A 14,705-nucleotide genomic window follows, 5' to 3' on the forward strand; every position below is an offset into this window, starting at 1 on the left:
CAAACTTGAGCTGTGGTGAAGGGTCAGTGGGAACCAGTTTCATAATCCTACTGTGGAATATGCTTGAGGATACACGGACAAAGAAACATGTGAACAATTTTAGATGCAGTTCCTAAGTTAGCCAGTATATATATGTATTTATACAGCGAAAACATTTGCATTTGGTACTTATTAGGAAGCTTTCATCATATCTCCATCAAACATTAGTTTGGAGCCAATATCACATTAACAGGATATAAACTTTTCACTGGGATGGTAATACTTAGTGAAGTATAGAAAAATAGAAACAGGTCTTTAGACAGAACACTTTTTTCTCTCAGATTTGATAGAAAGACTGGTATTAATTGCCAAAATTTTAAACGGAATACTTACCTTTTCAACTGGGGTATTTTCTTCACTCGTTACACTTGCTTTTCTTGATTCATTTTTTGTTCTGCTCAGCCTTCGTGACACTTTTTCTCTAAGCAAAGTCGCATATCCAATGTGTTCATAGATGGGGTTTGTTGTCATTTTGGAAATATACTCAGAAGCCTTTGTTTCTATATACAATGTTATCAAGCCATCTGTAACTAGATCATGGATCGATTCGAATCTTTTCTCCCCAACGAAGTGCTTCCCATCATAGAACAACCTGTAGTTTAAGGTCTGATTACCAAATCTGCAAATACCAGAAAAAATGGAGGGAGAGAAGAAAGAGAGAGGAAAGAGTGAGAGAGAGAATTCATACTGGCAAAACACTCAGGAGGTAATTTTGCTGATGAGTCTATGTATCTGGATTACATACGGAATATGCACATGGCTGCAACTGGATCTCTGTGGAGAGACCAACTCAAGTCCAAACCCAAACTTGACTGCATCACATGGACTGGGCTAGAGAACTGAGGCCAAGTCTCTCCAACAAGTTACGCAACCCAGATGTACATGGTTTAAATCTAAATCCTAAAGGGACTACTGCAGCGATCGGAAAGGCATGTTTGCATTGAAAAGACCTTATACCAGGATGCGTAACTGTGTTAAGGGCTCTTCCATTCTGAAACATTTTTGAGGTGCAGAAAGCAGATGCTTAACCACCATGAGCATATTTATAGTTGATGAAGAGAGATGGGCATCTCTAGCAAGTAATTAAAATCCTAAGGGTCTGAATCACCCTCTGGCAGGAAGCCAGGGAGACCGAGCTCCTAATTCAGAGGCCCAATTAAACACCCAAAGTTCTGTGGGATAACTCTGGTCTTACGCAGCTATTTATGGCAGGTGTAATCTACAGGGTTTTTTAAAGAGTTTTAAAAAGCCAAGTGCTGTAGTAGCACATTCAGTTTATAACACTGATGTTGGAATCCCGTTCTTGATTAAAGGATGGCCTCGACGAGGCCATCAGCTCTGGTGCGGGCGCGTTCCACAGCGAAGCGGGGGATCGGGGCATACGGGGGTTGTTTCCTGAGCTGGGGAAACCCTAGAAGAGCGTGGGGACCTGCCAGGAGCCGGCAGCTCTCATGAGGGAGAGCGGCTGACGAGGCGTGGGCAGGGCCAGGAGTAATGGCAGCTGACCCCGCTCCCACAGAGGGCAGCCTGCGCGAGCGCGGTGACCAGGAGTGCTGCGACCAGGGCGGGCAAACAGGGCCTGGCGCGGCAGTTGGCGCGGGAGGGCGCCTCTTCGAAGGAGGGACATTCCACTGGCCGAGTGGAGAGGCTGGAAGTCCACATAACCCAGCGACTGGGCACCGTTCTGTGACCACCTGCACAGGCCAAGGGCACTCATCCTACCTGACCCTCAAGGCAGAATGGTGGGCACTCGTCTGAGAGCAAAGGCTGCAGGTCCGGCTGGTGGGCCTGCACCACCTACCCCAGCGGTGGCCGATGCCTCCACCCAGATGGAGCTGCTGAAGGGAGAGGCTGCAGTGCAGACCTCAGACTGCAGGAGGTGCCTAGACCTTTCTCCTGGGGCAGGGACCGGCAGCAGAGCTGCCTGCAAAAGGTGTGCCCAGGTGGAGGACCTCCTGCAGCAGGTGGCTGAGCTGCGGGAGGCGGTTGGAAAGCTGGAGAGCATCAGGGAGGCTAAGGAGTTAGACAGCTGGTTCCAAGCACAGTCTGCAGTGAGCCCGCAGCCAAACAGCCAAAAACTCCCCCACCGGCACACACAAAAGGGAGGGGGGCCAATAATGCGGAAGAATGGAAGCTTGCAATGGCAAGGACCCGCAGGAGGAAGAGACTTCCCCTGAAGCCCGAGGTGCCCTTGCAGAACCACTTCACTGCTCTGCAGACTGAAGAGGAAAGACCGGTCACGTCAGGAGAGATGCTGGAGCTGAGTAAGGCAGCCCGATCTGCTCCCCCTGCAACAACCAGCACAAACAAGAAAAGGCGACAGGTGATAGTAGCAGGCGACTCTCTTCTGAGGTACGGAGGCACCCATTTGCCAGCTTGACACACTCTCTAGAGACACGTGCTGTTTACCGGGGCAGCCTACAGGAAAGCCGAAGAGGGACCTGTAGTGATAGGACAAGGGGTAACGGTTTTAAACTGAAAGAGGGTAGATTTTATATTAGATGTAAGGAAGAAGTTCTTCACTGTGAGGGTGGTGAGGCACTGGAACAGGTTGCCCAGAGAGGTTGTGGCTGCCCCATCCCTGGAAGTGTTCAAGGCCAGGCTGGATGGGGCTGTGAGCAACCTGGTCTAGTGGGAAGGTGACCCTGCCCATGGCAGGGGGTTGGAACTAGATGATCTTTAAGGTCCCTCCCAACCTAAACCATTCTGTGATTCTATGATTCAAAGATATGACAATGGGTTAAATGGTCCTTATATTGCATCAAATGTGCACGCCTCTGCATTCTTTTTTGGCAATTCAAACCGAACTGTTTAAGCCTCTTATTTTTTTTGTCCACATTTTCGTGTGAATTCCCAATTTACTATCGAATTCAGTTTATGATTTTACAAATAATTATTCAGACAGATTTAGAAATCATGCTGTTGTGTCAAACCAACAGGCGCTTTGTGATAATCCCCATCCTTTGGTAGCTCTTTTTATACTTTATTTTGAAATGTCTTCCCAAAACCCTAAAAAATTACATTTGTTCTTTTTCAGCCAACAAAAGTTGCTTTTAATTTACACCACTTTTTAGTTGGCATGACTCACCAGCTTTTCCAGCTCTACCATCTGCACTTCAATAAGAATTCTGAGGATGAGTATCACAGCTACTCCTTAAAGGATTTTTCCTACTGGCTTACCAGCAGAAGGGCAAAAATACAGACTTTTATTTTGTGTATATCTCCCAGAAGTAATAATGCTATAAAAATTGCAAAATATTGCCAGGGAGTTTGTTTTGTCAAAACCCAATAGAATATCTTGTCCTCTTGCCACTAATGCACAGCAACTTTAAGACTGTTGCATGGGCAGGTTTTGAATGGCACCACTAAGCCAGAGGCAGCCATATTTTCAAGGAAAGACCCCTGTGAGGGGCAGTGAGGCTGCAGCTTGGGCTCCCATTGAATTTTTCATTCAGTTGAATAGCAGACTCTTACTTCTTTGAGCAGCAGCAGCAGCATTCCATGCTTCACACTGTATTTCTACAGCAAGCTTGAATTCCAGTTAGGGAAGAAAACTGAAGTCCAGTATGCTGCTTTTGACAGCTGGTCAGCCACTAGACTTCATGATTTTCCAAGTTTATCCAGGGTTATTATCGCCAACAGTTGCTGATGTTTGTGTACAACACATCACTAAGCTCAGAGGACAACCTGGCTGTGTCCTCTGCCGGGACACTCTCCTGTTCTGTACTCACTCACAGCTCACACAGTTTTCAAGAAGAAGCCCCATCTTTACAACACTCAACTCTAGGTGGCAAAAATTTTGAAAACGGGCACGGTCTGTGTCTGAAAATGGACTTCCCTACCCAAGTGCTAAAGGAGTGACAGAATATTGCAGTACTGTGATTGTCAAACTGCTGACAAGAGGGTGTAAAATCAGTCTGACACCATGAAGTGGATTAAGTAACAATGGACACAGACTTCACTCAAAAGGGACTGATATAATCTCCTCCATTAAACACATTTACATTTGAACTATAAGCTTCTATTAAAACAGCATTTACCTGAGAGCAAGAGTATAGCAGCCGGGTTGCCGCTGGCTTTCTCTAAGAATATATGCTCCTTCTACACCAGCAAGTATTTCATCTGCTTGCTCCCGAGAAATGATCCCATGAAACCTAAGGGAAGACATTTCAGTGACTTACAGAACAATCTGACCAGAAACACCTCCTCCTCCACCCCAGAAACCACTTGAAAACTTCTGCACTGCAGAGCATTGTGGTCTAAGCCATCAGGACAGCATCCAAGCATCTAAAAGTGGCAGGACAGTCATCCAGCCTGGGCAAGTTCAGCATAGAGGCAAAACAAAAATTACAGTGTATATGCAGTTTCAGTCAGTATAGCGCTCAGCTGCACCCAAAGATTATTTTCTGTAAGTGCCCCATCTTTTCACAACTTTTCTCCTCTACCAGTCTATGCCCCTCTTCCTTGTTTCCTTTCTAGCGGCCTTACAACAGAATTGTAAACTAGGCACAAAGGCGTTATGTTTTTTTAAATGGAGATGATTTAAAATTAAAATGAGAGGTCATTCGTATAAGCAGTTTGCTTTGTTTTTATATTAACATTGCTTCCTCAAATTTGTAAGGGAAACTGAGACAAAAAATGGCAACAATTATTCAAAATTCTATTCTGCTTATATTAAAGTAGAAGATACAGAGTAGCCTTGAGAAAAATACTGTTTTCTTCATTTCAATGAGCTCCTCAATTCAGTGTTGGAAAAAAGCAACGTTTCTCTGATTCTTTTGTCATTGCTATTTTAAGAAAGAAGGAGGCCCTAGGATGCACAATTAACCTTATGATAATCAATATTTAGTGGTGATCTTTCCATAAGTACAAATGCAGACTTTACAGCAGTTTGAGTCTTAACTCCTACACACATTTTGCCAGCTGATAAGTCTCTGAGGACCTCCTCAGAGGTTTTTAAAGTTTCTATTTTTGCTGCTGTCTGAAAGAAAGGCACTAAAATGTACTGGCCTTCAGCATTTTATCTTTTCTGACAATACATATGAAGTGGCACATTTCTAACACTGCCTCTGGCTCGGTAGTGAAAGAGAAGAAAAACACATTGGATGTAAATGCAATTGTTGTTCCATTCTCTTTACGTTGTCTTTTCACAACTAATATATGTTGGAAATACTAGGTTTAGGTGATCTTTCCAGAGTGACTTTCTATTAAAAATGATGTAAAGTGATTCATACTTTCTGTCTGTACTGGTGGGGGACAGACTTATTTACTGCCATATCCAAATTGAAATGAACATCCCTTAGATGACATAATTTAAGCATGTCTTTACCAGTAAACTCATGGTAATTCATAACTCTAGTTAAAAATAATGAGCATAAACTATTCACCCCCAGAAGCTCATTATAAAATGTAGCAGGCTTCAGGTTAGATATTAGGAAAAAAGCTCTCCTGGTGATCAGTTTAAGAAATCACTGGGACGGGATGCTTGGGGCACCTGTGAAATTTCTTTAACCATAGGTGGTAAGCACTGGGTAATGCAAGCTTTCTCATGGATAATTTTGGTACACTTTTATAAGCGCATAAAACCAGCTTGTACACGGTACAAGATGCCCTGAACTCAGACGCCTGTCTCTGACAGCAGCCAAAAAGAAATGCTTACGGAGAGAGTACAGGAAGCAGTGACATATTTCTTTCACTTCACATCCCTGTCCATCCACCACTGGTTTAGCCAGAAATTGTGTCCGTCTGCTGTGACTTTAACCTTCATGAATCTGAGAATCTTGCTTGTAAACCCTTTAACATCTTTATGCTTTTGGGCCTCCGCAGCACCCTGTGGCAATGAGCTTGAGAGGGACACTGTGCGTGCCCCTCTCTTGGACACCCACTGAGGAAGACCTGTTCCATTTTCCTCCTGTGGTAGAAGCCGCATCCCTTTGCTCCACCACTGCTGCACTTTGCTGTACCTTTCATTTCTTCTATAACCTTTCTAAAAGGGAGGGAGGAGGAAGGGGTAGAGAGGGACCAGAACTACGTGCACTATTTTAAATGCAGCCACATCATAGATTCATATAGTAGTATAATTATGGGGGTTTTTTCTGTTTCTTTCCCTAGAAATTCCTGATTCTCTTTCCAAGCACTACCAAGCACTGAGCCAATTGATTTTATAGGACTGTCCCAGTGGTTCTGAAATCTTCTTTCTGAATGATAACTAATGTGATCTTGCCTGGGCAGGTTCACTGAGGTGACTTCTTACAGTTCCTGCCAGCCCTGCTGCTCCACGAACCCAGAGTATGTCAAGAGTCAGGCGGGCTCCTGGGTAAGAGATTGCAGTAATGGTTTTACAAGTCCTGCTGTAGGAAGCATGATGGGTTACTCGGGTAGATACTGTCTTCAGCTCTGTTGTACTCTAGTGGCTAAATCTGAATTCCCTGTCGTCAAAGATAGTATTTAAAAAATGAAACTTCAGTAATTAGGGGCAAAGCTCCTGGCTCTTGAGGTTTTTGATGGTAGAAAAGGATCATTAAACACAGATGATGTGTCTGGGATGGAAATAAAAAATAGAACGTGGGATCTAAGTAATCTAGCTAGCGATAAGGGCTAGGGACTCAGCAGATTACTCTAGTAAAGGCCAAATGCCAGATATGGGTGGTTGCTGCAGCGGCTATGCTCTTCAACTTCACCTGCCCAAATCTCAATGGCAATGCAGGATCCAGCCCCTTTCAAGCTATTTATTGGCAAGAAGACTGCTGAGCACAAAAGAATTACACTCTAGTGGTCCGTTATTTTCGTCACAACAAAAATACACCTCTTCTTTGGGTATTTCAGTCCTCGTAACTTCAGCAGGGAGAACAGCATTTACACATGCAGTAGTATACAGACATGTTTCCACAACTACATAGGGTGGTGAAAGTATAGGAATATACATAAAATGGCAGTGAGAGAGGCAAGGTGCTTCTCTCCTTGTCAGGCCATTGCAGGACCACTGTGAGGTTTAAGTGACAACCAAAATAAAAGGAAGAAATACTCCAGACAATATCTTTTTCCCAAACTGTCCTGAGAAAAGCAAAATGAACATGCAGGCTCACATAACAGCACAGTCCATGGATTGTGAACAGCACTATTGGACTGCAGCATAGCTAAATTATTAGGCTTTCAATATTTTTAGCTCCCAGTTGAAGTGAAAGCTAAAATAAAATATTTTGTTAGACCTCCACTGTGTCTTTTTTTTTTTTAGTTCTAGAACAACAACCTTTGGATACACCCAACAGATACTTAAAAGAGGAAAATACTTACTCTCTTCCATAATACTTTGGTCTGTTCTCCACCTAAATTTTGAAAGAAAGGAAAAAAAATATTAACAACATACTCAATTTTAAATAAAATCCCTAAAAATGAATTATGCTTGATTATTAATGAGGACTACTCCATCCATCTAAGTGAGGAAATTCTGCAGATTCAAAACTGTGACTGGAAGATGGCTACAGAGAAGAACAGAAAAAGAAAAACAGAAGAGGTGGTTTTACTGATGTGCTTCTGGGAAGAATGACACGTATCACTGGTGGAAAAATAGAACTACACATAATTGTATAAAATCTGATCAAACGGATAGTTTACTGCAGTTTTGCCAATCTAGTATTTATAATATGAAGTGAGACTATTTTTGTTATACACCCTTTAGCTTCTTAAAAAGGCATGTTTTGCCTATATATGGCAACTGACTGAAGATAAAAAGTTTAATACGCTTGGGGAAAAAAAAGGGTTTCTGGATTTAGACCTAGCCTTAAATTCCCTGAAGTCTCCAGAACTTGTGGGCCTGACCCGAAGTACACCGAAAGTTGCTGGAAGGACTCCCCATTATTTTAAAGAGCTTTGACCCAAGTTTTAGGAATGCCATGCTCTTCTCACCCAGAAACGCTGGTCACGCCTGACACTTTGAGTCGTTTCCCAGACCCCGGCCTTTTGACAAGTTCCCCAGAGGCGAGCCCCGCAGCCCCCGATTTCATCTTTGCCCAGCCTTCGCCTCCCCCGGGCGGCCTCGGCAGCAGGGGCGGGCGGTGCCGGCAGAGGGCACGGCTTCCCCAGCTTTCGCAGCGGGGCTGGCGCCGAGCGAGCTCCTTGCCTTCCCATGCGCCCAGGCTTCCTCGATTATTACATACCTGACTGTTACAAATTAATTTTCAGGGTTTTTTTTTTCAGACGTATTCATATATATATGCATTCATTTACGTGTCTTTGTAAGGAGATGCTCTCTCTCCAGCTATGGCGCTTGCATCGGCCAGCGTTTTCATGCATAGGCATGACAGAACTTAATACAAGATATGCATAAAGTCTCCCGATTATTAAAAAAACAGTATCTGAGTGAGCGCATACCTGAGTAAAGCTGCCCATAGCAATGGAAGTACTGCTTCACACATATCGACCGACACGCACGTAGAAAAATTGTGGTTTCAATACTGTTTCATCCTTTAGTATAAAACCGATGAATTTTGACCGTTTTATCTGACTGGAAACAAGCACCCTTGTTTTTGTTTTGATTATACTTCATTATTTCACTCATAAAAACTTGAAATTGACGAAGTTTTTTTATTTCTGAGTAGCACACGCATAGATGTCACATTTTTTATTCAATACTCTACACGCCATGCACTAAACCGGAGCAGCTGACTTTCTACCCTGCAGTCACTAAGGCTACAGTACAGCACAAGATGAACAAAAGTCTGTACAAGATAATGAGAATCTTCAATGGAAGACCTATGGGAGTTCAATCAAGTCCTTACTGCGCTTCTTTCCCAGCTCGGCATTTCGTCTCTAGCACGGCACTCACAATAGCGGTATCATGCCCTTGAAACTCCTGCCTAGGAATAATACCTTGATACAAACATTTTTGAGCTCTGAGGGGCAGGAATAAGAGGAAAAAGCAAACGCTGAAGTGAAGAGAGAGCATAATCAGAGGAACTGCCAAGTGCAGGTGCTGTGTTTCTATGTGCATATATGGCAACTGAGAGAAGAAAGTGTTTGAATTCCATTTTTTTTAACTTCATATTTTTATAAGCAAAAAAAAAAAAAATCAAGAAAAAGCCATATTACCTCAGTAAGGAGGTTGTTTGTATGTTCATCTTTAGTAGCGCTACATGACTTTATTATCTTGGAACTGTGCTGCCTTCCTGTCATCCTAATAGACCTTAATGACACCTCAAAGCATATATTCAGCTGGGAACTTAATTAAAAAATGGGTATCAGAAGTTTGGTAAGGTAAGACCACCACATGCAATCTTCTCCTTCATGGAAACAAAGGCCACTCAGTACACTGAAAATGGTAACAAGGAACAAACAGATAAACTTTCATTCCCACAGAAAGCCAAATAAAACTTTTACATCACAGAAAGTAAAGCATGACTTTCATCTAGGGTTCAGAATCTGCTTCTATTTAAAAATACAGATTTGCCTTGATTGTATGTATACACACAATAAACCCCAACACTTTCAGTCTACCTCAGAAAGATGAAAGAATTAACAGTACTAACACTCACCCTTAAAATTACCTGTAAGCACAAGTTCCCCCACAAATATAAATATATATATAAAAAATATAAAAATAACTATATACACAAAGTATAAAAGCAATCTTGAAATAAATCCTTGAGCAAAATGGAGGCACATTTTGTATCCTTCTCACACCACCATTTATACAAAAATACAAATTTATCTGTGAAATTTTTATCATTTAACTAGCAACTGACTGAAATGCCCTGGACACTGAGATTTCCATTTTTCCTGCTGTTCATGAGGTAAAAGATTTGCTCTTCTGAGAATCCACACAAAGCCCATCAAATCCTATATTCTTCCTCCTCTTCCATAGAACAGAAACCTTCACTCCAACATCTTTTAGCACCCATGTGTCTAAAATAGCCACCACTTCAGCACTTGCCTTTAGGCAAGAAAGATACTGTAATATTTCCTGAAATGAAGCTCCAGATCTGCCAGAGCATCCAGGTGCCCCAGAATCTAAAAATCCTCTCCTGTCCTTACCATAACCTTTAGCCTGAAATAATCGTTTTGCTCCTAACCAACTTCACCATTAGGAACAAACACAAGGAAACAAAGTTACAGCAAGATAAAAGATCAAAATAACATCAGGGTCTCCAGATCAAAACCAGAATGTTGGACTGAACTTGGGAATAAACCAAAAGCCTGCACAATTGATGGAGCAGAGGCTTAAAAGTATCAAAGGAGCCAGCAGGTCTGTTTTGCACCGACTGCAGACTCTGTACAAACTTCAAGGGAAATTCTATATATCCCAGAAGGCAAAGGTGACTGAAATTCAGCTGGGATCAGATTCCCCTCTCCTGCTATAAATGGGCTTGCACACACAAAGTCAGGTACGTCCGCCTAAGAGAATTCTTAGTGGTGGAAGGAACAGAAAATCCGCAGGTTTCCCGGTGGTAGGAGCCCAGAATAACCAGCCTTATTCTGGAGGACACAAACGCTGAGGTTTTTTTTATAGGTAATGGCTATGAAGAACACTTTCATCACTTTCCGTATAGCCCTCACAATTTTCTTGTTGAAACAAGGGCCACCCTTCCCAGGTGACTAGTTGGTTTTACCCATCACTCTGGCCCATCTCCCTAGACATTGAGCAAGGGCAGAGATCAGAGGGTTTGAATCATTTAGGACTCTTATGCTAATAGACAAAAACAAAGTACGAAACTGAGGAAAATTACGTAAGGCAAATAATAGGTCTTCACTAGTGAAAATATATTTTGCATTAGAGAGGTCCACAGCCTGCTTTTACTACTCCCACACAGAGGGTAAATTAAATGGGTTCTCTCTCTCCACTAAAAGTAAGTGGCAGCTTTCAATTCAAATGTGAGATGGTAATTTTCTGGCTTAGAAAAAGGAATTATTGCCAATCTCAAACCAAAAATGCTGTTGCAGAGCAGGCATTTCTGGCCATTGTTCCAGAAACCATGGGGAAAATGCTGAAAATCACTGCTGATTCATAGTTGTATAAATTACGAATCAGCAGTGAATGTCAAAATTGTTTAAAAAACTAAAGTCAGGTTGGTCAGGAAATAAGACGTATGGTGAAACAGCCTAAATCACTACTGATCCAGTACTCTTACAAAGCCAGCAACATTCAATGACATCTAATCTTCAAGAATGCTCAAAGAGAAATGAAACCCAGCACAGCGCTCCTGGCACTCTCCAAAGGCCTTTGGAAGCTCATGTTTGAGAGACTCTGCATACTCCAGCCTTGACTCCCAGCCTGCCAAACCTGATTGCCTCTCCCCAACCCCCCAGAAAAAACCCCTCTGACTTGTACACTTAGTCTAGTTTTACAAGTTTTTTTTACAATGTTGCAGCATATTCTTCAAGGTTTAGTTGTAGCAGGGTTTGAAGTCAAAACTGAGAAGGAAATAAGTCTTCTTCAAAAAATACACCAGCTATCTAAGCTAATTCAATGTATTAGGTTTACACAATTTTGAAGTTTACTGAATTTTAATGCCCTGGGATTTGTGGTTCCTCTTTTGGCCAGGATGGTTTAGCCCTAGCATGACATACTCCTGCTAATGTACTGATTATTGTATTAAAATCCTACACCACTCTGCAAGATAACTCATCACAAAACTACTGGGAATCATGCAGGCAGGAGGTGAGCATCCCCTAATGTGATAGATTTTCATTGCAAGCATTGACATCCAAGCCACACTGCACTAAAGATTTGAAGATACCCTGAAGAATTCTTTCTGCGTAAGTACTACCACAGAAATAAGATAACCCTAATTTCAGAAAAATTTAATTTCTCTTCAGCTTCACTGCACAAGACATATTTCCTTATCCAGTGGCCAAAGCTGAAATCTAGAAATGTTGGAATGAAAATTTAGAAATCCCTCTAGGACAGCAATCTGTCTGTAATTCAGAAGAGCCAGCATGGCATAACATTGTATATCTACCTATTTCAACCACTGCCTTAATACATCCATGAAGAGAATACAAAAAGGGAAGGGAAACAATAAGGTGAGTAGCTGCACCTGGCTCCCTCTTCTTTCCAGTACACTGAAAGAGCAGAGAAACAAGATCCAAGAGTTAATAACATCGGTGTGTTCACTCAGAGCAGGCAGTGAGGCATTTTCCCAAAGGAAGTTTAATCTGATATATTTTCTGTTTGGAACAATCCTAATTATTTTTCAGTAATTCTAGTTGACTAGATATAAATACATTTTTCTGCTCAGTTTGACATAAAGAGAAATAGAAGAGCTGGAAGAGAAGCTTTCAAGACAAGCCCAGTAAAACCAGACTATATAGAAAAGGAGTTTACTCTCCAAATTGTTCAGCTTTTGGAAGAATTGTCATAAGCCAACTGCAAACTTTAGCCTTACAATCAACAACTGAAAAGGATTAAGGAAGATTGTAAGCCCCATTAAATGAAATGAAGTAAAAAATTATGTCGTAATTCATCACTTCTATAATATAATTTTTTTGCCTCTGAATTTTTCTTAGACCAATTAGGGCATCTAACTTTCCTTCCAAATACGACAAATTATTTCACATCAATGACTCTTAAGCAATTTAAATTGGGAGAACATTCTTTTTGAAGGGAAATATTTATCTACCTTTTTACCACTTTCTCATTATTACCTTATCAGGCTCTCTGGCACCAGTGTTTTCAAAGAGAAGCAACTCTTGGTTTCACAAAAAGTATCATATCATAAAGCCTGTTGTTAATTTTCTTAGTAGGAGTAGTAGCAATGTAACATCTGTACTCCCTGGCCAAGGACAGGCCAATTAGAGACACTCACTATGTACATACCTAATGAAAAGATGGTCTTCTCCCCTAAGATTTTCAGTCAACGGCATTCAGCGTGACTGATGGGACAGGCTTCCTATGACAAGCCTATCCAGCACACATAACTTCATGAGTTTGTTCATGTACCTTAGCTGTGTGGGAGGAGGGAGGAGCAAAAACATTGCTCAGAAAGAAACTAGCAATGCACAAGCTCCCAGATCATATTCCACCTGCGCTGCCCACGTTGCTGAGGCTCTTTAGAAAGGTGACATGAATAGTTTTGGAAGCCTGCATCTCCTTTTGTCATGCAGTCACAGAGCCACGGGGATACCAGCGCTATGGCTGTGTGATGGATGCACATTCAGCCACGTGACGCCAACGGACTACGGTGCATCCAAGAAAGTAGCTGGGAGCAAGACGTCAAAATCACTCAAAATACTAGAGGGGCAACGACCAGACAGGTCTCTGCAGAGGAGGATCCTGGCATCATTACAGATCATAAAACGAACATGAATCACTGCTGCTGTCTGCTGCAAAAACTGCCAAAACCAGAATGTCATACTGGGGTATAAAAACAAGAGTGCAGCCAACAAGACACCTTAGAGTAATCCTCTCCGTGCAACGTCCACTCAGAAAGCCTCTAGCTGGAATACTGAGTGTGGGTTTTGGGCATCACATCTCAAGAAAGACTGGAGCAAATAACTGGAGTGAGCAGGGATTTAGCAACTGTGAAAGACATGAAAAGAGATTGGCCTAAAGAAAAGAAGACAGAGAGGGGCTATAGCAGACAGGCAGGCAAAAGGTTGCTTTCAAGAGGAAATAAAAGAGTTTGTTCTCTGCTATTACTAGACATGACAAGAAGTAATAGGCTTCAACTGCAAAAAAGAAGACAGATCTTAGATCTTAGGAAAGTGTTAAAAATAACTGAACACTAAGTAAGCAGAGGCGATCATGAAATCTTCAACCTTGAAAGGCTTTAAGAAGAGGATATGCAAACAGCTCTTCTTGACGCAGGGATGACAACCTCTTGAGTTTCTTCTGGCCCCGAGATACCATGATCCAGCCTATTCCTCATGTCTGCCTGGACTGCTCTCAGGAGATAGGGATTAGCAGGGAGCAGACTGAATAGGTTGCATAAATCACATAGAAAGCTGCAATAATCCCACGTCTCTGCCCACCTCTGTGAGGTGCTCAGGAGAGAAGGCAGCAGGGAGAAGGCAGTGGACTGAATGAACTGTTCTAGAGGAGAAAGCCAAACCTTCAGCTGATAAACTGGTCACTGCTTACCTAAATAACAAAGCTCAGTTTAAATCTATCAGTATAGCAAAGTGCCAAATTGTGTTTGGTATCTTCCAACAAAATATTCTGTGGTAAAATTTACAGCACTGGGGAGAAGGTAGGAGTGGAGTTCTTCACTACTAGGAAGAATATAAGGGAAGACAAAAGTGAAGAACACAAAAATGCTTTTATTAACTGCTGCTCAAAGCTGCACAACTTCTCTGCTCTGATGACGTGCTGTAACCTGCAGAGAAGGTAAGATGCATAATGACCCCCTTGCAGAAGGATAATGCATCGCAAAGAAACACAGGAAGCTCAGCAGCTCTGACTGTTACTGTGGCACTTACTGCAGGCTGATTTCCACTCAATCAACGTTATTTCTACCATTTTTAAAGACAAAGAATTTTAAAATAATTGGGTTTGCTTGTTTGCTTACTTGCTTGTACCAAACTTTCAAAAGAGGTGCTTTAAGGCATCCTTTATGAGAGTATTTTTAATTTGGGTTTGTTTCCTATCCATGACCTTGAGCAAACTGTCCAGCAGCCAATAATCAATATACCAGACAAAACACTATAAACTCCAGAAGGTAACAAAAATCTCC

The 14,705-nt window shown here is 42.1% G+C and overlaps 1 protein-coding gene across 1 annotated transcript in view; it reads right to left on the minus strand.

Moving 5' to 3' along the window:
* The window catches only part of CHN2 (chimerin 2), a 168,428-nt gene that overhangs the window by 69,980 nt on the left and 83,743 nt on the right, over positions 1 to 14,705 (minus strand). The window contains exons 4-6 of the mRNA XM_049798736.1: positions 7,333 to 7,364; positions 4,080 to 4,193; positions 373 to 658 (exon numbers count right to left, since the gene is read on the minus strand). Coding sequence (XP_049654693.1) covers positions 373 to 658; positions 4,080 to 4,193; positions 7,333 to 7,364 — 432 coding nt within the window. The remainder of the gene's footprint in view (positions 1 to 372; positions 659 to 4,079; positions 4,194 to 7,332; positions 7,365 to 14,705) is intronic.

This window comes from Accipiter gentilis, chromosome 4 (genome assembly GCF_929443795.1).
Source record: "Accipiter gentilis chromosome 4, bAccGen1.1, whole genome shotgun sequence".
Lineage (NCBI taxonomy): Eukaryota > Metazoa > Chordata > Aves > Accipitriformes > Accipitridae > Astur > Astur gentilis.